The sequence below is a fragment of the Pongo abelii genome, chromosome 5 (assembly GCF_028885655.2).
Source record: "Pongo abelii isolate AG06213 chromosome 5, NHGRI_mPonAbe1-v2.0_pri, whole genome shotgun sequence".
Lineage (NCBI taxonomy): Eukaryota > Metazoa > Chordata > Mammalia > Primates > Hominidae > Pongo > Pongo abelii.
In genome coordinates this window covers 18,152,172-18,177,917 of record NC_071990.2, presented here as the reverse complement: position 1 = coordinate 18,177,917, position 25,746 = coordinate 18,152,172, and the positions used below count along the sequence as shown (strand labels likewise).

The following is a 25,746-nucleotide window of genomic DNA, read 5'->3' as shown; positions in this document are numbered from 1 at the left end:
GTCTCAAAAAATAAAAAGATTTAATGAACTAGTACATGAAATGTACTTTGAAAGCTTTTTATAAAATAGTATTCCATAAGAAGCAGTTAAAAACTTCTTTAGGTGATTTTTCCTAAGAAATATCTACGTAGCAAAATTCCTTTAGCACTGCGAATAAGCCTTAACTTCCCTAAGATATATTATTTAAAAAAAAAATAAGTAAGTATGCCACTCCATATAAATATTACTTCATGGGCTTGGCCTAATGAGGTTTGTCTCATACTCAGGCTATTTTATTGCCCCCAAATTTCTAATGCTGGTGGCATGAGAAGCTGCTCTTGGGTGCACAGGCAGCACGTCACCTGCAGCCCTGGATTCCAAGTGCCACATTCCCGGAGCTGCACTACCTGAAAATGCAAGTCCTATTCATCGCAGGGCCAGTCTTTCACTTCTGGAACTCTAGAAACTACTTGAAATTCTCAAGGAGAGGTTCCCCAACTTAACCATCTTTCAGGCTACTCAGAGGAATCTATTTCCCTCCTATGGGGGGAATGGAGGGTCTCCTGGGTATCTCCCCCATCACTTGGGGATGGGGTGGAAAGTAATATTGATTCTCCAAACTGCTTTCTCAAACTTACATTCTTCACTTTCTCTAACTAGGAAGGCTGCACCTTGTAGTTCTACCCTCTTTCTCTGACTTCCATTTTACACAGAACCATCCATTTCTAGTTTTCGTTTTTTTTGAGTTGGGGTCTCACTCTGTCACCCAGACTGGAGTGCAGTGGCTAGATCTCGGCTCACTGCAACTTCTACCTCCTTCACTCAAGAGATCCTCCCACCTCAGCCTCTTGAGTACCTGGGGCCACAGGTGCATACCACCATGCCCGGCTAATTTTCTATTTTTTTTTTTTTTTAGTAGAGACAGGGTTTTGCCATGTTGCCCAGGCTGATCTCAGACTCCTGAGCTCAAACGATCTGCTCATCTCGGCCTCCCAAAGTGCTGGGATTAGAGGCACTGAGCCACTGTGCCCAGCCCATTTCTAGTTTCTTCTTAGTATAAGAGGAAGGCTGAACATTAAAAACCAGCCTGCCTAGATTTTGGATTTTAATATCCTTCCTTGTAATATAATCTGTAGGTTTCCCAAGTAAAACTCAAATAACCTTGGCCCAAATATCTAACACTGAAATAAACAATCAACTGAAACATGTGCTAGGCCTGGAGCAGTGGGTCATGTCTGAAATGAGATTCAAAGGGCGTTTTATTTTATTTTACTTTTTTTTTGAGATGGAGTCTCCGCTCTGTCGCCCAGACTAGAGTGCAGTGGCGCAATCTCGGCTCACTGCAAGCTCTGCAAAGGGCGTTTTTGACAGGCATAAAAAAATTTAACTGGAGGCCGGGCACAGTGGCTCACGCCTGTAATCCCAGCACTTTGGGAGGCCAAGGCAGGCAGATCGCTTTAACTAAGGAGTTTGAGACCAGCCTTGCCAACATGGTGAAATCCCATCTCTACCAAAAATACAAAAATTAGCCAGTCTCATAACACTGTCTCAAAATAAATAAATAGATTTAAAAAAAAAAAAACTTAGAGCTGAGTATTTCAGAAACTTTTACACAAGGAATAGTGAATATCCATGCTACTACTTGCTGTCTCAAACTACTGCAGAAACGGGCTTTTTCTCATCATGTCTATTGTGCAAATAATAATCTGTCAAGAATATCTACTTTGGCCAGGTGCAGTGGCTCACGTCTGTAATCCCAGCACTTTGGGAGGCCAAGGCAGGCAGATCACTTGAGGTCAGGAGTTCAAGACCAGCCTGGCCAACATGGTGAAACCCACTCTACTAAAAATACAAAAATTTGCTGGGCATGATGGCACACACCTGTAATCCCAGCTTGAACCCAGGAGGCAGAGGTCGCAGTGAGCTGAGATCGCACCGCTGCACTCTAGCCTGGGCGACAGAGCGAGACTCTGTCTCAAAAAAAAAAAAAAAAAAGAATGTCTACTTTAATGCCAAGTTAGAATTTCTCCTGACTTGCTCATTAGAGTCTAAAATTATCTCCAAAGCTGTGAGAATTTCTATTTACCTTTTTCTTATGAAACCAATTTCAAGTTTTATAACTTTTCTAGGACCTAATATAAACATATAATGTATTTAGTACTCTTCACTAAAAATAGGAACTGGTTTCTAAATCTTAGAAATTTGGACCAAAAGGAGCAGCCAACCATCTGTTCTAACTCTATGTCCCCAAAATCCTACCTTAATTCCAAAGTTATGCAGTTGCTTAGCAGCTGCTAATCCTGCGGGACCAGCCCCGATAATGATGACTGATTTCTTAAAAAGAAAAGAAACAAAACTCCAATTAGAGCAGATGATAACAATGTCCTGTTTTAGTTGTTCTGGAGCTGCAGAGCAAATTCGTTCATTTACATTTCTTTGATGTCCTTAGAAAGTTATTTTCCTAAAGAATGTGGTGGCACTTGTCTTATTACTCCCTTCCCTTTTTCCCTACAATCTAGGGAAAGAGTGCTTGATATTCTCCTTTCAGGAGAAACACATTCTGCAAAAGCCTTGCTTCTGTAAGTTTTATGGTGATAATGTGGCTTTTACTATATTTATTAACAGCAACAGACTAGCGTTTGTCCTGATCAATGGCAAGGCTATCGCTAAAGCTACAATCACCTACATTGTGGTAGTCCTTAGGGAGAAGATACTGGTCGGCTCCCACGCTGAGAACTCCAGTGTTGATGAGACCTTTTCTGGTCATAAAATACAGTATTCTCTCCACTTCCTGAACGCATCGAATACGCACAAGACCCCGGACGATGATGTGAGGAATACATTTCTGAGGAGTAAGAGCTTCCTGTGTTTGGAAATAAAACCAAACTGCTTTTTTAAAAAAGTCCCAAGAAGTTCAAACAATAGCAGGAAAACAATCCATTTAAAAGACAAGTAAAAGATCTGAATCAACATTTCTCAAAAGCAGATGCTCAAATGGCCAACAGGTACAGTCCTCCCTGGTTTCCAGGAGGAGATTGGTTCTAGAATCCTCCTGAGAAGACCAAAATCCACAGATTCTCACGTCCCTTATGTAAAATGACATAATATTTACATATAATCTACCCACAGACTCCAGCATGCTTTACGCTACCTCTAGATTACTTATAATACCGAATACAACGTAAATGCTATGTAAATAGTTGTTACATAATATTGTGTAGAAAATAATGACAAGGAAAGTCTGTATAGTGTTTAGTAGAGATGCCACCATCCATTTTTTTTCCCAAATATTTTCAAGATGTGGAACCCAAAGGTACAAAAGGCCAAGTATATATGAAAAACTGCTCACCATCACTCATCATCAAGGAAACGCAAATTAAAGCCACAATGAAAATTACTTCACACCTGTTAAAATGGCTATTATCAAAGAAGACAAAAGGAAACAAATGATGAAGAGAAAAAAGAACCCTTATTCACTGTTGGTGGAACGTACATTAGTACAGTCATTATGGAAGACAGTATGGAGGTGTCTCAAAAAACTAAAAAATAAAACTACCATATGATCCAGCAACCCCCACTGTGGGGTAGTCAAATAAAATGAATCAGCACGTCAAAGAGAGATGTGCACTCCCATGTTCATTGCAGCATTATCACAACTGCCATGATATGTAATCAACCTGGAGTCCATTGATGGATGAATAAAGAAAATGTGCTATATCCACACAATGGAATACTATTCAGCCTTAAAAGAAAAAAAGGAAATCCTGTCATTTGTGACAACATAGTTGAACCAGAAGGACATTATGTTAAGTGAAATAAACCAGACACAGACAAATACCGCATGATCTCACGTACACATGTGGAATCTAAAAACACCCAACTCACAGAAGCAGAAAGTAGAATGAGCATTACCAGGGGCTGAGGGGAGGGGGAATAGCGGGGAGATGTTGGTCAAAGGACACAAAATTTCAGTTTAGACAAGAGGAATAATTTCAGGAGATCCATTTTACAACATGGTAACTACAATACATAGTTAATAACAATGTATTATATACTTGAATATCATGGAGAGAGTTTTATCAGAGACAAAAAAAGGTAACTATGTGATGTAAGGCATATGTTAATTAGGTCAATTTAGCTATTCCACAATGTATATATATTTTCTTTTTCTTTTCTTTTCTTTTTTTTTTTTTTGAGATGGAGTTTCACTCTGTCACCAGGCTGGAGTGCAGTGGCGCAATCTCAGCTCACTGCAACCTCTGCCTCCCAGGTTCAAATGATTTTCCTGCCTCAGCCTCCCAAGTAACTGGGACTACAGGCGCCTGCCACCAAGCCCAGCTAGTTTTTTGTATTTTTAGTAGAGACAGGGTTTCACTATGTTGGCCAGGCTGGTCTCAAACTTCTGACCTCAGGTAATCCACCCACCTCGGCCTCCCAAAGTGCTGGAATTACAGGCATGAGCCACTGTGCCTGGCCACAACATATATATATGTATTCAAAACATCAGATTGTACACGATAAATATATACAATGTTTAAATTTCTCAATTTAAAAGGCAAACCAATTAATGTTTAAAACTTTTTTTGGTTCCTCAAAAGGTTAAACCTAAAATACCATACGATCCAGTAATTCCAATCGTTAGTATACACCAAAAAGAACTGAAAACAGGTGTTCAAACAAAATGTTCACAGCAGCAGTATTCAAATAGGGAAAAGGTGGAAACAATTCAAAGCCCATCAATGAATGAATGGAGAAACAAAATGTGATATGTACAATGAAATATTATTCAGCTATAAAAGTGAGTGAAGTTCTGACATGTGCTACAATATGGATAAACCTTGAAAACATTATGCCAAGTGAAAGAAGCCAATCATAAAAGGCCACACATATGCTTCCATTTACTGGAAATATTTACTACAGGCAAATCTATACAGATAGAGAATAGATTCGTGGTTGCCAGGGGCTGAGAGCAGGAGAAAATGAGAAAAGACTGTTTATTTGGTATAGGGTTCCCTCTTGGGATAATGAAAAAGTTCTGGAACTAGATAGTGGTGATGGTTATACATTATATATGTATTTAATGCCACTGAGCTGTAAATTTTACAATGGTTAAGATAGAATGGGGCTGGGCACAGTGGCTCATGCCTGTAATCCCACCACTTTGGGAGGCTGAGGCAAGAGGAGCAATCACTTGAGCCCAAAACTTGGAGACCAGCCTGTGCAACATAGCAAGACCTTGTCTCCATTTAAAAAAAAATAAGAAGGAAAAAAATATGGTAAATTTTATGTTATGTGTATTTAACCACAATAATTAAAAAAAAAAATTCTCCAGGTTATTCAAATCCATCACTTATCACTAAGACAGTAAGAACAAAGGGAAGTTTGCCCAGTGGGGAAAAAGAAGGAGACAACAGGAAGACATAGCGATTTACACTTTATCATGTCGGTTTTCCCTGAGCAAGAACGACTGCAGCAGGTGCATGGCGGCAGAGCACATCACACTCCTGACTCAACAAAGGCCACTACCGAAATCCAGGCTGCTGATCCTACTGACCACAGAAAAAGCTGGATTCTTATGACTCATAAGATGGGTGGGGGGTAGGGAGGACAGGCACAGTGGCTCGCACCTTTACAGCATGTAATCCCAGCACTTTGGTAGGCCAAGGCAGGTGGATCACCTGAGGTCAGGAGTTCGAGACCAGCCTGGCCAACATGGTGAAACCCCATCTCTACTAAAAACACAAAAATTTTAGCCAGGCGTGGTAGCGCACGCCTGTAATCCCAGCACTTTGGGAGGCTGAGGCAGGTGGATCACTTGCTGTCAGGAGTTAGAGACCAGCCTGGCCAACATGGTGAAACCCTGTCTCTACTAAAAAGACAAAAAAATTAGCTGGGTGCGGTGGTGCACACCTGTAATCCCAGCTACTCAGGAGGCTGAGGCAGGAGAATCGCTTGAACCCAGGAGGCGGAGGTTGCAGTGAGCTGAGATCACACCATTGCACTCCAGCCTGGGCAACAAGAGCGAAACTCTGTCTAAAAAAAAAAAAAAAAGACACTGTCTTTCTCTGCTCACCCAGCCTTGGCATGGCCTTGATAATGATGCCATCACCTCTGCCCAGCATCAGGTAACAAAAACAGGCACCACCCCAGGCCTCTCCTCTGCTCCTTGTCACCAACCCCCAGCTCCACCAGAACCGAATATTCAAGAAATAACACATACAACACTGGCTGGGATTGCTGCAGAAGATAAGACATTTGTTTGTATTCATGAAGTTTAAAAAAAATCATTTCAAGGCCAGGTGTGGTGGCTCATGCCTGTAACGCCAGCACTTTGGGAGGCCAAGCCAGGAGGACTGTTTAGGCCCAGAAGTTTGAGAACAGCCTGGGCAACATAGCAAGACTCCATCTCTAAAACAAAATTAGCTAGGCATGGTGGCATGTGCCTGTGGTCCCAACTAGTCAGAAGACTAAGATGGGAGAATCACCTGAGACTGGGAAGGCGAGGCTGCTGTAGTGAGCTGTGATGGTGCCACTGCACTCCAGCCTGGGCAACAGAACAAGTCTGTGTCTCAAAAAAAAAAAGAAAGCACACATTTCAAAGTCTTTGATTCTTTTAAAGCCAATATATTTATGTTTTCCCACTATATTAAGTATATAAATTTTTTTTTTTTTTAGATGGAGTTTCGTTCTTGTTGCCCTGGCTGGAGTGCAATGGTGTGATCTCAGCTCACTGCAGCCTCCGCCTCCTGGGTTCAAGCGATTCTCCTGCCTCAGCCTCCCAAGTAGCTGGGATTAAAGGCCACCCGGCACCACCTCCAGCTAATTATTTGTATTTTTAGTAGAGACAGGGTTTCACCATGTTGGCCAGGCTGGTCTCGAACTCCTGACCTCACGTAATCCACCCAACTCGGCCTCCCAAAGTGCTGGGATTACAGGCGTGAGCCACCGCACCTGGCTGGTATACACAATAAATTGTATCTTATGAAAAACTAAAATAGATCCGGATAAGTTTAGGACTTCTATAAGATTCTTCCCCTGTATAAGTCAAATTTCAAAGTCAAACAAAAAGAAATGTGACCAAAAAAAAAAAAAAAAATGAATCCAAGGTGTTTCTTTGTTGTGTTTTTTCTTTGGTTTTTTTTTTGCTTTTTTTTTTTTTTTTTTTTTTTTTTGGAGATGGGATCTCACTATTTTGCCCAGGCTGGTCTTTAACTCCTAGGCACAAGCGATCCTCCTGCCTCAGTGTCCCAAGTAGCTGGGACTACAGGGCCACACCACCACTCTTTATAATTTACTTATAGGAAATTCTGACCACAATTTTGTTGAGTTTGGTTTACTGAGCACCTATCTCAAGGCTACTGGTCGGAAAATAAGTTGCACAGCCTACTCACCTGGCTATAATTCATTTAGTTGCATTAACAGCCATAACTTAATCAGGTTATGTCATTTCATTCTGGATTCTAATCCAGTGAAATGCCAAGGTGCAACTGGCATATCTTTCTTTAGTCAAGATCACTTTGGCAGTCTTGCACAATGTTCTGAATTCAGCAATGATGCAAACTGATGATTAAATTAATAAACCAGAAAAATGCTAGGGTCAAGAGAATCTCTGTGGTTTTTTTTGGAAACAGGGTCTCATTCTGTCACCCAAGCTAGAGTGCAGCGGCACAATCACGGCTTACTGCAGCCTTGACCTCCTCAGCCTCCTAAGTAGCTAGGACTACAGGCATGTGCTACCATGCACGGCTAATTTTTTAATTTTTTGTAGAGATGGGGGTCTCATTATGTTGCCCAGGCTGGTCTTGAACTCCCAGGCTCAAGCGATCCTCCTGCCTCAGCCTCCCAAAGTGCTGGAATTACAGACATGAGCCACTTCACCCAGCCCCTTTGTTTTTTGTTTTTTAGCTAGTATTCCCATTCTGCCCCATAATTTATTTTCACCTTTTTCAAGGTGGGTACAGTGTGACAGCCCTAACATGTATTTAGACCCAACAGAAGAAATGTACTGGTCTTGGTTGATTTAGGGCACCGAGGTGAATAAAAATTCCTGTCCTCAAGGATTTGTAATTCAATCTTTGATGTTTTTCCCTCCTGCCATTGCCACCGGAACTCTTTGGACCAAACCTTGCACCTTATACTCATCACTGGAGAGTCAGCATTCTGACTATGTGTGGTCTAAAGTGGTGGTTTTCAGCAACGGGTGATTCTGTCCCCATTTGGAAATGTCTACAGACATATTTGGTTTTCACAGGTGGGAAGCATTACTGGAATCTAGTGGGTAGAAGCCAGGGATCTTGCTAAATATCCTACAGTGCAAAGACAGTCCCCACCACAAAGAATTATCTGCCCAAATTGTCAACAGAGGCAAGGCTGAGAAACCCTGGCGTAAAAGTTTCCATCCCCAGATAAAGTATCCCCTCCTTTTCAATATGGTCCACCTCTGTCCAGTGCTATTGGCTAACATGCCCTTACTTACTTTGCAGTTAGTATACCACAGTGCGAGGATGAGGTTTCTCAAAGCCAGGTACATGGTGGGGTCTCGGGAATACTCTGGAAACTCATAGAGCTCATCCAGTTCCATCACATCCGGCCTCACACAGAGGGCTTTGCCACACTCATTGGGCTGGTAGAAAGGCTGGAAGTATCGGTTCATGCCTGGAACTGATAGGTAACACAAATGGGCAACTCCTACAAGCTGTAACTTCCAAATCCAGAAGAATTAAAGGGCAAAAGCAAACCAAAAAGTAAGCCTAGACAAGCTCCACTGTCTACCCTACATAAATACCTTTGCTTCCTCCACCCAGTTAGACAAAACATACATAAATTAAGTATCTTTCTCATTCTTTCTTCACGCTATTCTCAACTTTAATTTCCATAGCATGGAAAAATTATTTTATTTTTAATTGTGGTAAAAAAAATGCATACTATAAAATTTATCATCTTAATTTTTTTTTTTTTTTTTTTGAGATAGTGTCTTGCTCTGTTGCCCAGGCTGGAGTGCAGCGGTCCGATCTCAGCTCACTGCAACCTTCATCTCCTGGGTCCAAGCGATTCTCATGCCTCAGCTTCTTGAGTAGCTGGGATTACAGGTGCTCGCCACCACATCCGGCTAATTTTTCTATTTTTAGTAGCTATGGGTTTCACTATGTTGGCCAAGCTGGTTTCAAGGTACTGGCCTCAAGTGATCTACCTACCTCAGCCTCCCAAAGTGCTGGGATTACAGGCATGAGCTACCATGCCCAGCTATCTTCTTTTTTTTTTTTTTTTTTTTTGAGATGGAGTCTCACTCTGTCACCCTGGCTGGAGTTCAGTGGCGCGATCTCGGCTCGCTGCAAGCTCCGCCTCCCGGGTTCACATCATTCTCCTGCCTCAGCCTCCCGAGTAGCTGGGACTGCAGGCGTCCACCACCATGCCCAGCTAATTTTTTTTTTTTTTTTTTTTTTGTATTTTTAGTAGAGATGGGGTTTTCCTGTGTTAGCCAGGATGGTCTCGATCTCCTGACCTCATGATCCATCTGCCTCAGCCTCCCAAAGTGCCAGGATTACAGGCGCCCGGCCTTTTTATCTGTTTTTAAGTGTACAATTCAGTAGTGTTAAGTACATTCATGCTGCTGTGCACAGATCTCTAGAACTTTCTCATCTTGTAAGACAAATTCTGTATCCAATGAATGCCCACTCCTCATGGAGATACGTTTTTAAAATAACTTTTTTTCTTTTTTCTCGAGACAGAGTCTTGCTCTGTCATCCAGGCTGGAGTGTAATAGCACAATCTCAGCTCACTGCAACCTCCGCCTCCCAGGTTCAAGCGATTCTCCTTCCTCACCCTCCCCAGTAGCTGGGATTACAAGTACACACCACCACACCTGGCTAATTTTTTGTATATATTTTTTTTTAGTAGAGACGGGTTTTCACCATTTTGGCCAGGCTGATCTCAAACTCTTGACCTCATGATCTGCCTGCCTCGGCCTCCCAAAGTGCTGGGATTACAGGCGTGAGCCACTGTGCCCAGCCTAAAATAACTCTATGGCATTTTTTCTGACTATAAAATGAATAGGTTCATAGAAGTAAATAACAATCGCTAACCCCTGATTATGTCAGTAGTGGAGTTACATTTAGGGGTACACTTTATCCTTATTTCTGTGTCTATTAACAGAATATTCATGTAATAGATATTTGCCTTCATGAAACTGGAAAAAAATGTTATGAAAGTGCCCTTTTCTAACCTGCTTTTTAATGTGTACAATATCATGAATACTTTCCTGTGTCACTAAATACATATTCAATGGCTGCATAATATTTTCTTATTATTTAACCATTTCCCTATTGCTAGGCATTACATTTCATCCAATTACTTCACTATTACAAGCAATGTGAAAAGAAATTTCTTTGTACCTATCTTTGGATTTACGTTTGATTAGCTGTTTAAGATAAATTCCTAGAAATAGCACTGCTGGGTCAAAGAGTCTCTGTTTAAAAGTTTTTGATGCACACTGCCAAATCTTCCTTCGTAAACATACACTCTCCCTAACAGTAGTCAAATGCCTCTTCATCACATCTTCATTAACCCTGGGAATTACCACTTTAGCTTTGATTTCCACCACATCTATATTTCAGTGCTATTGGTAAACAACAACAACAAAACCTTAAGATAGGACCACAGTGCAAAAATCTATTTGCGTAATCAAAAATGCCATTTGTTCCTGTCCAGGCGTAGGAAATCCAGAATTCTTGTTTCTTACAACAAGAATTCTAATGTAGAATTTTAAAGATGCCTTTAAAGTAAATAACCAGGCCGGGTGCACTGGCTCATGTCTGTAATCCCAGCACTTTGGGAGGCCGAAGGGGGCGGATCACTTGAGGTCAGGAGTTCGATACCAGCCTGGCCAACATGATGAAACCCCGTCTCTACTAAAAATATAAAAATTAGCCAGGCGTGGTGGTGTGCGCTTGTAATCCCAGCTACTTGGGAGACTGAGGCAGGAGAATCGCTTGAACCTGGGAGGAGGAGGTTGCAGGGAGCCAAGATCACGCCACTGCACTCTAGCCTGGGTGACAGAGTGAGACTCTGTCTCAAAAAGAAAAAAAAAAAAATTAGCCAGGTGTAGTGGCACGTGCTTGGAGTCCCAGCTACTCAGGAGACTGAGGCAGGAGAATCACTTGAACCCAGGAGCTGGAGGTTGCAGTGAGCTGAGATAGTGCCATTGCACTACAGCCTGGGTGACAGAGCGAGACTCTGTCTCAAAAAAATAAAATAAAAAATAAAGTAAATAATCAAAAGCACGCCTGCTCTGCAGTTTTTTTGAGAGTAGGTAATTTTGCTGGGATCACCAGTGGCAATAATTAGAGGCAGAAAGACTCAGAAGAAAAAGGACTGCTCATAAAGTTGAAAACTTTTTCCCAGTAAGTCAGAGTTCATGTTATCATTAAACGAGACAGCAATCCAACTTCCAAATAAATACTCATTAAGTCCCGTAGGTAATTCATGAGTGTTGCAGGTTTTCCAAATTACTGAGGAAAAATTAACCACACACTACACACAAATGATACGACTGATCCACAGTACAACCATTTCCATGAAATAATGAGGGGCTTTATATCATAGGTCGCATACATTTTTAAAAATAATTTTTATCTATTTATTTATTTTTAGAGACGAGATCTCACTGTGTTGCCCAAACCGGTCTCAAACTCCTGGCCTCAAGGGATCCTCCTGCCTCGGCCACCCAAAGTGCTGGGATTACAGGCATGAGTCACTGTGCCCAGCCTGCACATTTAAAAAAAATCCTTTGCATTTTGCTCCCTCATACATTCCCCAGGGAGGAGAGCAGGGAATGGAAAGCAGGGAGTCCCAGGAATGGCTCTCACCGTGCACGGAGAGGGCAGCCTTGGAGTGCTCCAGCTTCCCAGGGCTGGCATCGCCAATGGCAGCGGCACGGTTTGTGCTGGTGCAGGAGGGGCTCATGCCAACACAGTCGGGGTAGTAGGCAGACAGCAGGGGCGCTGCCACGCTGTCTTTCAGCAAAGGAGGTAGGATGAGCATAGAGTACCACCAATGGTTGGAAACTTCCAATACTCTCTGCAGTGGGCCAGACAAGAAGAAGAGAGACAAGGACAGACAAGAAATGTACATGCAGATTCTGCCAAGGACAGACGGTTCTCTTCGTTTCACTTGTCCTTAACCCACTATGCTTTTTCTCACTCAGACTTAACAATTCTATTCCAGAGCTCTACACACACAGATGTAGAAACAAAAATGGGCTGATAACACCTGGCGAGAATGTCTCCCAGACAGAATTGTTTCTGACATATGGCAACAGCCTCCCTTATCCCTCTCCCAAAATAAGCTCCCTAATGCCAGGTGAGTCTGAAAGCTGTGCCCATTTACTAGATCGCAAGCCTACGTTTAAGTCTGATGTGAAAAATGTATCTCTGCTCAGTAATCATCTATCATTCAAGCCCCCCGCCTTTAACTTAGGACCTCAAGATAGTTAAAACTGGGAAACTGGGCATAAAAAATAATGCTCCCAAGTAGTAAGTATGACTGCTTTTTGCCAAAGGCTACTAAAAAACTTTCAGAGGGAAAAGTACACTGCAACCATCAAGACAAGATGCCAAATGTAGAACTGAACAAAAGCAGTTATTTTCAGTCTTCAAATATGTGATACTGTTCCAGAGTTGACTTAACATGGAGTCATCAAATCAGAGCCTTCTCATGATGACTACTGAAATAAAAAGAAAGCCTATGTGGCTTCTAAAGCAACACTGCCACAATCCATGGCAGACAGGCTTTTCTAAATGCAATCTGACACTTATGCTCCAGGAATTCCGGAAAAAAAAAAATGTCTATTCTGGAGCCTAGAAAAAAAAAGTGTGCGTGTGTGTGTACACACACACATATATACATACTGATATGGTTTGGCTGGGTCCCCACTCAAATCTCATCTTGAATTGTAGTTCCCATAATCCCTATGTGTCATGGCAGGGAGCTGGTAGGAGATAATTAAACCATGGGGGGCGGTTACCCTCATGTTGTTCTTTTGATACTGAGTTCTCACGAGATCTGATGGTTTTACAAGGGGCTTTTCCCCTTTTGCCATCATGAAGTACACATTTGCTTCCTCTTCTGCCATGATTGTAAGTTTCCTGAGGCCTCCCCGGCCATGCAGAACTGTGAGTCAATTAACCCTCTTTCCTTCATAAATTACCTAGTCTCAGGCAGTTCTTTATAGCAGCATGAGAATGGACTAATACACATACACACACCCTTTTATATAACAGAATGGATTTAAAGTAGATTTGCTAAAAGACAATGCTGTCTTTGCCTGAAAAGCTATCCTAGTTCCTGAGTTTCAGACATCTAAAACAATCCAATCCTGAATCACTGAAAATCAGAAAGACTCAGGATTCTAGAAACTCAAGAAACCCAAAATTTAAAAACCTCTTTTCTGAAATAGTCACCGAATCTGCTTATATGGTACACTGAAGTTTGTCAACTCAGGTAGCAGAGTCTTATGAAGACAGAGGAAACGTGACCAGCTTTGCCAGCTGGAAGTACTGCTCCCCCTTCCATATCTGCGCGAGGACAGGACAAAGCCAACATGCTGAGGTCAGAATGCATAAGAACACTCCTGCAGCTGAATCCAGGCCAAGACAATCAAATTGTGGCCCTCTTGTGCTTTTCTTAGGAGGACTCAAGTGGAGAAAAGGTCACAAAGTCATCCTTGAAAAACAAGTACAGCAAGCCTGAGCCCTAGAGCAAGGCAGGAGAGCTGTGTCTTTCTCTTCATTTCCTTTTAATGAAAAGCAATATAACTTTATTTTTATTTTTTAAGTTGGGGACAGGACTACCCATAATATCACTATTGCTAACATTTTCATAATATAGTTATCATGTTAGATTAAAAAGTCACTGATCAGCAACCAAAGAGAAAGAAATTCATGAAGCTGTTACTATCATTTCCTTATAACACTTATCATCAAAGGCACAATTAACCCCAATCCACACCATCCGGAAATACTCACTAGATCCTCTGGAAGGGAACAATGATCTGAGGTCTCAGGCTACAAAAGAAAACCAAGTGTTAAATTAGGGTTGCTTATAAAATATAGTCTCAGGTATCCATTTATCTTTAATAAGATATCTCTTTTCACCTATCAGTCTGGCAAACAAAAACATTTTGATGAAACAATGTATAAATGAGAGTGTCTGGAGGCCTGGCTCTGTGGCTCATGCCTATAACCCCAGCACTTTGGGAGGTCGAGCAGCAGTTTGGGAGGTCAAGGTGGGCGGATCACTTAAGGTCAGGAGTTTGAGACCAGCCTGGCCAAAACAGTGAAAAACGGTCTCTACTAAAAATATAAAAATTAGCCAGGCATGCTGGCGGGTGCCTGTAATCTCAGCTACTGGAGAGGCTGAGGCAGGAGAATCACTAGGAGCCGGGAAGTGGAGGTTGCAGTGAGCCAAGACTGCGCTACTGCACTCCAGCCTGGGTAACAGAGCGAGACTCCATCGAAAAAACAAAACAAAACAAAGCAACAAAAAAAGTGAGGGTGTGAGGAGACAGGCACTCTCATAAGGATGTTCCTGGTGGAAAATAAAGGCAGATAACAACCACGAAGGGTGGTGACAAAATACGACATTTAAAATGCACAATCATTTGACATCATCTTTTATAACTGAAAATACATATGACACATCCAGCAATTCTAACTGGGTTATATTTTCCATAGAGAGACTCTTGTATATCTGCACCAACAAAAGTATTACAAAATGTTCAAAGGAGCATTATTTGTATTCAAAAAAAGCTAGAAACTGGCCAGGCTCAGCGACTCATGCCTGTAATCCCAGTATTTTGGGAGGTCAAAGCAGGTGGATCGCTTGAGCCTAGGGTTTCAACACCAACCAGGGTAACACAGAGAGACCTCCCCCACCATCTCTACAAAAATTGCAAAAATCAGCCAGGCTTGGTGGTGCACACCTGTACTTCCAACTACTCGGGAGGCTGAAGTGGGAGGACTGATTGAGCCCAGAAGGTTGAGGCTGCAGTGAGCTGTGTTAGCACCACTGCACTCCACCTGGGCAACAGAGACCTTGTCTAAAAAAAAAAAAAAAAAAAGGAAAAAAGCTAGAAACAACCCAAAGGTCATCAACAGTACAATGGACACTCAAATTGTATTAAAGTCAAACAATGGCATGCTGCACAGCAATGAAAACAAACTACGACCACACAATACAACATGGACACATCTCACAAACAATGTTGGGCAAAAGAAGCTAAAACAGGCCACGTGCAGTGGCTCATGCCTGTAATCCCAGCACTTTGGGAGGCTGAGGTGGGTGGATCACCTAAGGTCAGGAGTTTGAGACCAGCCTGGCCAACATGGTGAAACCTCGTCTCTACTAAAAATACAAAAATTAGCCAGGCGTGGTGGTGCACACCTGTAATCCCAGCTACTTGGGAGGCTGAGGCAGGAGAATCGCTTGAACCTGGAAGGCGGAAGTTGCGGTGAGCCAAGATCGCAACACTGTACTCCAGCCTGGGCGACAGAGCGAGACTCCGTCTCCAGAAAAAAAAAAAAAAAAAAAAAAAAAAAGCTAGAACAATCATAGTGTAGGATACCATTCATGTAAAACTTAAAAGCAAGCAAAAAAACAAAACAAAACAAAACTGCATGATTGTAAGTCAGAAAAGTAGGTAGTTACTCTAGGGGAGCAAGGGTTAAAGACTGATTAAAAGTGACACGGGGCTTCTAAGGGGCGGGTGTGTGTTCAGTTTCTTTCCTGGGAGCCAGCTAAATGAGTACTTGGTGAAAATTCATTGAGCTATGCATTTTGATTTGTGCATTTTCTGTTTGTATATTTCACTAAGAAAAGTTGCCTAAATAAACAAGATTGTTATACCATATGGCCTAGCAGTTCTAGTCCTTGGACTGTATTTCAGACATTCTTGTCCTTGTGCCAGGCAAGAATGCTCACAGTAGCATTTGTATGTAACAGCCAAAAACTAGAAACAGCCCTTGTATTCATGAACACAAGAATAGATACACCAAGGTAGGTTCACACAATGTAATACTACTCTTTGGTATTAACACATCAAAGTTTTAGATGCATCAACGTGGATGCATCTCCAAAACCTTAATGTTGAGTGAAAAGAGCAAGTTAAAGAGGAATATAAACAATTGTGATATAATTTGTAACCAGTATAAAAATATGCAAAACTTATGTTACTTAGGGTTTCAGAAATATATATTAACTCCGTAACAAAAAGCAAAGGAGTAAGAAAGACAAAATTCAGGGCCGGGCGCGGTGGCTCACATCTGTAATCCCTGCACTTTGGGAGGCCGAGGTGGGTGGATCACCTGAGGTCAGGAGTTCGAGACAAGCTGGCCAATGTGATGAAACCCCGTCTCTACTAAAAATACAAAAAATTAGTCAGGTGTGGCGGCAGGCACCAGCTACTCAGGAGGCTGAGGCAGGAGAATCGTTTGAACCTGGGAGGTGGAGTTGCAATGAGCCGAGACTGCGCCATTGCACTCCAGCCTGGGTAACAAGACTGAAACTCTGTCTCAAAAAAAAAAAAAAAAAAAAAAAAAAACCCACAAAATTCAGGACATTGTTTACCCCTGAAAGGGAAGGAGAGGAAGCATAACTACTACTGAGAAGCACACTGGATGGAGGGACAAAGCCACTGGGAGTGCTGTTTCTTCAACTGAGTAGTAGGGAGGTACACCAGTGTTTGCTTTCATTCTTTCCTCTTTACAAACAAATTATAATTCTTTGTGTCTATAACATATTTCATATTAAAACAACAGCATCTACCCTTTGATACAGAAATTTCATTTGTAGGAACTGATCTTACAAATATACTCAAAAATAGCACAGATAGAAAGCTTTTCACTAAAGCATAGTCAGGAACAGTAAACGTTTAAAAGTAACCTAAATGCCCTTCAATAGCACTAAATTAAACACAGGACGACTGTTCACTGGACTACTTATTAGACAGCCATTGAAGAGAAAGAAGGGCTGAGCACAGTGGCTCACACCTGTGATCCCAGCACTTTGGGAGACCAAGGTGGGAGGATCACTTGAGGCCAGGAGTTTGAGACCAGCCTGGACAACATAGCAAGACCCTGTCACTACAAAGAAATTAAAAATCAAAAAAAATTAGCTGTGCATGGTCGTGTGCCTATGGTGAGAGGTTGAGTTGGATGAGAATCACTTGAACTCAGGAGTTTGAGGCTGCACTGGGCTAAAAGGATGCCACTGTACTCCAGCCTGGGTGACAGAGCAAGGCTCCATCTCAAAAAAAAAAAAAAAAAAAAAAGAATGAAATAAAAATAAAGAAAAGAAGAGATCTTTATATACTTATATGGACACATCTTTTAAGACATATTAAATGAGAAAGCGCAAAATCAAAAACAGTGTACAAAGTTGTCAATTGTTCTTTTTCATGTTATTCTACAAATAAACCTTCACTGACTTTCTTCTTAACAGCACACCACGCTGAAAACCAAAATTACTCAGGGTCAATAAATATAATTTAAATTAATATTTCAAAAGTTCAGGTTATGGAGAGTAATCGATTCATACTGGAACAATAAGATGAAGGGATCTCAAAGGAGGGCGACTGGGGTTGGGGGAAGATATTTGATATTATCCATAGAAGTTGGAATTTAAAAAGACTATAAAGGCTTTAACTAAGGTGAGGTGAGAAGAAAAGTAATTAAGTTTTCAAAAATGTAAGGAATCTGACACCTCTGAGGCCCTCCTGGAAAAAAATGCTTGATGTTAAAATACAGCCAACCAGGTTTCAAATCAAAACAAAAAAATACAGGGAACTATGGTAAAAGAAATTACAGAGAGCAGTAAATCTACATAAACATATAAGTGAGAGTAAACAATGGAGGGAATACAGTTATAGAAAATAATTAACAAAATCGCCAAGAAAACTAAACAAAAAACAAAACCATAACAAAAATTGGGAGAGAAGAAAAGGAAGTGTTATATAATTTATTTTTTCTGATTTCATAGCAGGGTGTTGACCAATATCATCTAAAATTGAAACATGAAGTTTGTTCTTTTTTTTTTCAAGTTAGAGTGATTTCAACTTTTTTACTTTCTTCTTGAAACAGGGTCTCACTGTGTCACTTAGGCTGGAGTGCAGTGGTGCGATCTTGGCTCACTGAAGCCTTGACCTCATGGGCTCAAGGGATCCTCCCACTTCAGTCTCCCAAGTAGCCGGGACTACAGGAGCACGTCACCAGGCCCAGGTAATTTTTGTATTCTTTGTAGAGACAGGGTCTCATCATGTTGCCCAGGCTGGTCTCAAACTCCTGCCTCAGCCTCCCAAAGGGCTGAAATTACAGGCATGAGCCACTGCGCCCAACTGATTCCCACTTCTTATTCTCATATTTTCTTAACTTTTTAGAGAGTTTTTAGAAACTTATTTCTTGGGATAAAGAAATATTTTATGTTCAACAATTTCTTATTTCATTTTGGCTTCCTTTTCTTATTTTAAATTGATGTTACATTAAACACAACCAACTTAGAAAAAAAAGCGTGTATAGTACTATTCCTTAACAGGAAGCTATCTGTCGATCAGGCCTTCTCCCTGTATACACACGGAGGTACACTATATAGATACTCTTGAATGAATCTCACTCAGCGATGGTTATTTCACAATGATGACTGCATGATTTTTTTTCTGCTATCTTTGTTCTTTTCTATATTGCTGGAATTTTTCAATAATGAACATATATCATTCGTCTAAAAGTGTTCTACAGAAAACCTTCATGTTTTCAAAAAGTACTTAGACAAATTGAAAGTGACAACCACCACCCAAGAAAAAATTTAAAAAACAAAAAGCAAGGCATAATTTGAACAATTAGTAAAGTCAAAGTTGTCCATTCAATTGTCGGCAAGTAAAAGAGAGGTGAGATTATGGATCACTCCAATTACAGTTTAGTCAAAGCACAAAACAAAATGTAAAAATCACAGCTAGAGTGGCCGGGAGCAGTGGCTCACGCCTGTAATCCCAGCACTTTCAGAGGCCAAGGCAGGTGGATCACCTGAGATCAGGAGTTCGAGACCAGCCTGGCCAACATGGTGAAACCCCGTCTCTACTAAAAATACACAAATTAGCTGGGCGTGGTGGTGAGCACCTGCAGTCCCAGCTACTCGGGAGGCTGACGTGGGAGAATCGCTTGAACCTGGGAGGCGGAGGTTGGAGTAGGCCTAGATGGCGTCACTGCACTCCAGCCTGGGCAACAGAACGAGACTCCTTCTCAAACAAAACAAAACCACAACAACAAAATCACAGCTAGTATTGATTACTATAATATTACACAAATCATCCAAAATCTTAAAAAATTGTCTGAAACAACTTTCAGAATCATCGCATACCCAGGCTGAGTGAAAATGGCTCAAAAAATACAATCTATTAAAATAGTCTGCTATTTTTTATTGTTGCTTGGCTGAACTTGCCTTTAAATATTATAATGAAATGCCACTGAGTCAACTTTTCATTGTCAAGTAATCTGGGACACAGGTAGTTAATTAAGTTTAGTGCAACCAAGACATTGTTCCTGCAAGCTGGACACGCTCCCGTCTGCCTCACATGTTCATGCTATTTTCATTGCTCAGTTCCCAGCTCCCATCAGTGCAGCCAGGCAGCCTGGAAATGAACTGCTCACGCCCTCATGTAAGCTCCCTCCCATTTTTTTTTCCTCTTCCTCTTCTCAGAGAGGCCTTCAACTCTTAAAGTTGAGTTCCAGAATCTATCAAGGGCCTCACCCTGGGCAAGACAGCAAAACTCCGTCTCTATTAAAAATATATATATATATACAAAAATTAGTGAAGCACGGTGGCACACACCTGTAGTCCCAGCTACTCGGGAGACTACTGTGGCAGAATCACCTGAGCCCAGGAAGTCAAGGCTGCAGTGAACCAGGATTATGCCACTGTATTCTGGCTTGGGAGACAACCAAATACAAAAAAGGAAGTAATATCAAACTTATACGACAAACAAAATAGAAAAGAGGATATACTGCTCGATTCACAGAGCTAGCATAACTCTGAAAGCAGAACCTGACAAGGTTATTACAAGAAAGGAAAGTAATAAAGTATCCAAGACAAACAAAGATGCAAAAATCTTTAACAAAATTTAATCAAATCTGGGAATACATAAAAAGAACAACATATTAAAAACAAGTGGATTTTTTTCCCCAGGAACGCAACATTGATTCAACATTCCCAAATTGGTATAATTCATTACATTTGCTGCTTAAAGAAGAAAATGCAATGGTCATCATAAAAGACGCAGGAAAACTATTAGCCAACATCTATTCATCATAAAAAGTTATCAGCAAATTAGGAAAAGAAAAGGAGACTGCTGCGAAAAGAAAAGGAGACTGCTCCATCTCATAAAGAATGTCTACTAAGAGCTATAGCCAACACTGTATATGATACTGAACACATTCCTCCTGAAGTCAGGAACAAGGCAAGGTTGTCTGCTCTCATCACTTCTATAGAACACTATCACTGGTGGTCCTGACCAATGTAGTAAGGCAAGAAAAAGGGCAAAAAGACTGAGAAGAGGTTTGTAGACAATCATCATTGTTTGTATGACTGATTTGCAGACAACCCAAAGGAATCTATGAAAAGATCTATGAAACTTAGTAAGTGAAGTTAACAAAGTCTCTGGGTATGAGGCCAATATACAAAAGTCAATTTTATTTCTATATAGTTGCAACAGTGTACAACTTGAAAATGGAGTTAAAAATAAATTTTATTGGCCGGGTGCAGTGGCTCACGCCTATAATCCCAGCACTTTGGGAGGCCAAGGCAGGTAGATCACGAGGTCAGGAGTTTGAGACCAGCCTGGCCAACATGGGGAAGCCCTGTCTCTACTAAAATACAAAAAATTAGCCAGGCATGGTGATGTGTGCCTGTAGTCCCTGCTACTCAGGAGGCTGAGGCAGGAGAATTGCTTGAACCTGGGAGGCGGAGGCTGCAGTGAGCCGAGATCGTGCCATTGCACTCCAGCCTGGTGACAAAGCGAGACTCCGTTTCAAAAAATAAATAAGTAATAAAAAATAGGCCGTGCGCGGTGGCTCGTGCCTGAAATCCCAGCACTTTGGAAGGCCACGGCAGGCAGATCACCTGAGTTCAGGAGTTCGAGACCAGCCTGGCCAACATGGTGAAACCCCCGTCTCTACTAAAAATGTAAAAAAATTAGCTGGGCCTGGTGGTGGGTGCCTGTAATCCCAGCTACTCGGGAGGCTGAAGCAGGAGAATTGCTTGAACCCAGGAGATGGTGGTTGCAGTGAGCCAATATGGTGCCACTGCACTCCAGCCTGGATGACAGAGTAAGACTCCGTCCAAAACAAAAAAATCAATCAATCAATCAATTTTATCTACAATTACAGGAAAAAAAAATTAAGTATCTAGAAATAAACTGAACAAAGGCACAAAAGATATCCTCAGTGAATATTAGAAAACACTGTTGGGAGACATTAAACTTAAAAAGATGGAGAAAGATACCATGCCCATGGGTCAGAAAAGGGGTCAGGAAACATTTTCTGTGAGGAACCACAGAGTAAATATTCTGGGCTCTGTCACAAATACTGTCATTGTAGCATGAAAGCAGCCAATACATAACAATGAGCATGGCTATGTCCCAATTAAAACTTTATTTACAAAACAGGTGTGGTACCAGGAGCAAGAATGAGCATGGCTATGTCCCAATTAAAACCGTATTTACAAAACAGGTGTGGTACCAGGTGCGGTGGCTAACGTCTGTAATCCCAGCACTTTGGGAGGCTGGGAAGGGAGGATCACTTGAGGCCAAGAGTTCAAGACCAGCCTGGGCAATATAGCAAGACCCTGTCACTACAGAAAATTTTAAAAATTAAAAATAAAATAAATAAATAAATAAATAAATAGGTGTGGCCTCAAGGAACTACAGAAACAGGAACAAACCAAACCCAAGCCCAGCAGAAGAAAGGAAATAACCGAGATCAGAGAAGAACTAAATGAAATTGAAACAAAAAAAATATACAAAGATAAATGAAACAAAAAGCTGGTTCTTTGAAAAGATAAATAAAGTTGATAGAAAATTAGCAAGATTAACCAAGAAGAGAGAAAATCCTAATAACTTCATTAAGAAAAAAAAGATATATTACAACTGACATCACTGAAATACAAAAGATCATTCAAGGCTACTATGAACATCTTTACGCACGTAATCTAGAAAACCTAGAAGACATGGAAAAATACAACCCTCCTAGCTTAAATCAGGAAGAATTAGATACCCTGAACAGACCAATAACAAGCAGCGAGATTGAAATGGTAATTAAAAGATTAACAACAACAAAAAAAGTCCAGGACCAGACAGATTCACAGCAGAATTCTACCAGACATTCGAAGAAGAACTGGTACCAATCCTTTTGACACTATTCCACAAGATAAAGAGGGAACCCTTCCTAATTCATTTTATGAAGCCAGCATCACTCTAATACCAAAACCAGGAAAGGACACAACCAAAAACGAAAACTACAGACCAATATTCCTGATGAACATAGACACTAACAAAATACTAGCTAATGTAGATGCTTAACAAAATACTAGCTAATCGGATCCAACAACATATCAAAAAGATAATCCCCCATGATCAAGTGGGTTTCATACCAGGGATGCAGGGATGGTTTAACATATGCAAGTCAATAAATGTGATATACCACATAAACAGAATTAAAAACAAAAATCACATGATCATCTCAATAGATGCAGAAAAAGCACGGGACAAAATCCAGCATCCTTTATGACTAAAACTCTCAGCAAAATCGGCATACAAGGGACATACCTCAATATAATAAAAGCCATCCATGACAAACCCACAGCCAACATAATACTGAATGCGGAAGAGTTGAAAGCATTCCCTCTGAGACCTGGAACGAAACAAGGATGCCCACTCTCACCACTCCTCTTCAACATAGTATTAGAAGTCCTAGCCAGAGCAATCAGACAAGAGAAAGAGATAAAGGGCATCCAAATGGTAAAGAGGAAGTCAAACTGTCACTATTTGCTGATGATATGATCATTTACCCCAAAAACCCTAAGGACTTCCAGAAGGCTCCTAGAACTGATAAAAGAAGTCAGCAAAGTTTCCAGATACAAGATTAATGTACACAAATCAGTAGCTCTTCTTTATACCAACAGCGACCAAGCAGAGAGTCAAATCAGAATTCAACCCCTTTACCAATAGCTGCAAAATAAAATAAAATAAAATACTTAGGAATAAACCTAACCAAGGAGTCTAAGGACCTCTACAAGGAAAACTACAAAACACTGCTGGAAGAAATCACGGACGACACAAACAAATGGAAACACATCCCATGCTCATGGATGGGTAGAATGAATGTTGTGAAAATGACCATATTGCCAAAAGCAATCTTAAAAGCAATCCCCATCAAAATACTACTATCATTCATCACAGAACTAGAAAAAATTCTAAAACTCATATGGAACCAAAAAAGAGCCCGAGTAGCCAAAGCAAGACAAAGCAAAAGAACAAATCCGGAGGCATCACACTACCTGATTTCAAACTATACTATAAGGCCATAGTCACCAAAACAGCATGGTACTGGTATAAAAATAGACACATAGACCAATGAAACAGAATAGAAAACCCAGAAATAAACCCAAATACTTAGAGCCAATCGATCTTCAACAAAGCAAACAAAAACATAAAGTGGGAAAGGACACTCTTTTCAACAAATGGTGCTGGGATAATTGGCTAGCCACATTTAGGGGAAGAAAACTGGATCCTCATATCTCACACAAAAATCAACTCAAGATGGATTAAGGACTTAAATCTAGGACCTGAAACTACAAAAATTCTAGAAGAAATACTAGAAAAACCTTTCTAGACACTTGCTTAGGCAAGGATTTCATGACCAAGAACCCAAATCCAAATACAATAAAAACAAAGATAAATAACTGGGACTTTAAAGAGCTTTTGCAGGGCAATAGGAACAGTCAGCAGAGTAAATAGACAACCCAGAGAGTGGGAGCATTTCTTCACAACCTATACATCTGACAAAGGACTACTGTCCAGAATCTGCAACGAACTCAAACAAATCATTAAGAAAAAAACAACCCCATCAAAAGTGGGCTAAGGACATGAATAGACAATCCTCAAAGAAGATATACAAATGGCCAACAAACATATGAAAAAATGCTCAACATCACTAATGATTGGGGAAATGCAAATCAAAACCACAATGTGATACCACCTTAATCCTGCAAGAATGGTCATAATCAAAATATCAAACCACAGTAGATGTTGGTGTGGATGCAGTGAACAGGGAACACTTCTATACTGCTGGTGGGAATGTAAACTAGTACAACCACTATGGAAAACAGTGTGGAGATTCCTTAAAGAACTAAATGTAGAACTACCGTTTGATCCAGCAATCCCAATACTGGGTATCTATCCAGAGGAAAACAAGTCATTATACAAAAAACATACTTCCACATGCATATTTATAGCAGCACAGTTCACAATTGCAAAATTGTGGAATCCACCCAAATGCCCATCAATCAACAAGTGGATAAAGAAACTGTGGTGTGTGCGTATGTATGTGTACATACAAACATACATATGTATATATGATGGAATACTACTCATCCATGAAAAGGAATGAATTAACGGCATTTGCAGCAACCTGGATGAGATCAGAGACTATTATTCTAAGTGAAGTAACTCAGGAATGGAAAACCAAACACCATATGTTCTCACTGATACGTGGAAGCTAAGCTATGAGGACACAAAGGCATACGAATGACACAATGAACTCTGGGGACTTGGGGAGAAGAGTAGAAGCGGGGCAAGAGATAAAAGGCTACAAACAGCATGTAGTGTATACTGCTCGGGTGATGGGTGCACCAAATTTCACAAATCACCACTAAAGAACTTACACAACCAAACACCACCTGTACCCCAATAACCTATGGAAAAATAAAAATAAATAGTTATCAGCCAGATTTGGCCCATAAGCCATCATTTGCCAACCCCTTAGAAGACTGAAAAATGTAAAGATGTCACTTCTCCTCCAAATGACCCATAGATTCAATGCATTCCAATAAAAAACCCAGAGGCTTTTTATTGGATACTAAGAAGTTGATAATCAGATTTACATGGAAATATAAGGGTCCTAGAATAGCCAAAACAATTTTGAAAACGAAAAAAAAGTTGGAAGAATGTATACCACCTGATTTTAAGACTTACTATAAAGATACAATAATCATGACAGCAGAACATTGGGTAAAAAACAGATTAATGCAACAGGGTCCAGAAACAGACCTACACACATACAGCCAATTGATTTTTTTATAACGGTGCTAAGATAGGGCCAGGCGCAGTGGCTCATGCCTGTAATCCCAGCACTTTGGGAGGCCAAGGCGGGCGGATCAAGAGGTCAGGAGTCCGAGACCAGCCTGGCCAACATGGTGAAACCCTGTCTCTACTAATAATACAAAAATTAGCCAGGCATGGTGGTGTGTGCCTGTAGTACCAGCTACTTGGGAGGCTGAGGCAGGAGAATCGCTTGAACCTGGGAGGCAGAGGTTGCAGTGAGCTGAGATCGAGCCACTGCACTCCAGCCTGGGCAACAGGGCAAGACTCCGTCTAAAATAAAATAAAATAAAATAATGGTGCTAAGATAATACAAAGTGAAAAATACAGTCTTTTTAGCAAATAGTAATGAA

The 25,746-nt window shown here is 40.9% G+C and overlaps 1 protein-coding gene across 10 annotated transcripts in view; it reads right to left on the bottom strand.

Moving 5' to 3' along the window:
• KDM1B (lysine demethylase 1B) overlaps positions 1 to 25,746 on the bottom strand; it is a 68,494-nt gene that overhangs the window by 23,941 nt on the left and 18,807 nt on the right. For 4 of the 10 annotated variants that reach the window (XM_009241455.4, XM_009241454.4, XM_063725369.1 and 1 more), the window contains 5 exons: positions 14,001 to 14,039; positions 11,844 to 12,054; positions 8,456 to 8,640; positions 2,666 to 2,842; positions 2,239 to 2,313 (listed from right to left, as the gene is read on the bottom strand). In XM_009241455.4, the coding sequence (XP_009239730.2) occupies positions 2,239 to 2,313; positions 2,666 to 2,842; positions 8,456 to 8,640; positions 11,844 to 12,054; positions 14,001 to 14,039 (687 nt within the window). The remainder of the gene's footprint in view (positions 1 to 2,238; positions 2,314 to 2,665; positions 2,843 to 8,455; positions 8,641 to 11,843; positions 12,055 to 14,000; positions 14,040 to 25,746) is intronic. The other 6 variants (XM_054557256.2, XM_063725368.1, XM_054557258.2 and 3 more) reach the window with 3 other exon arrangements.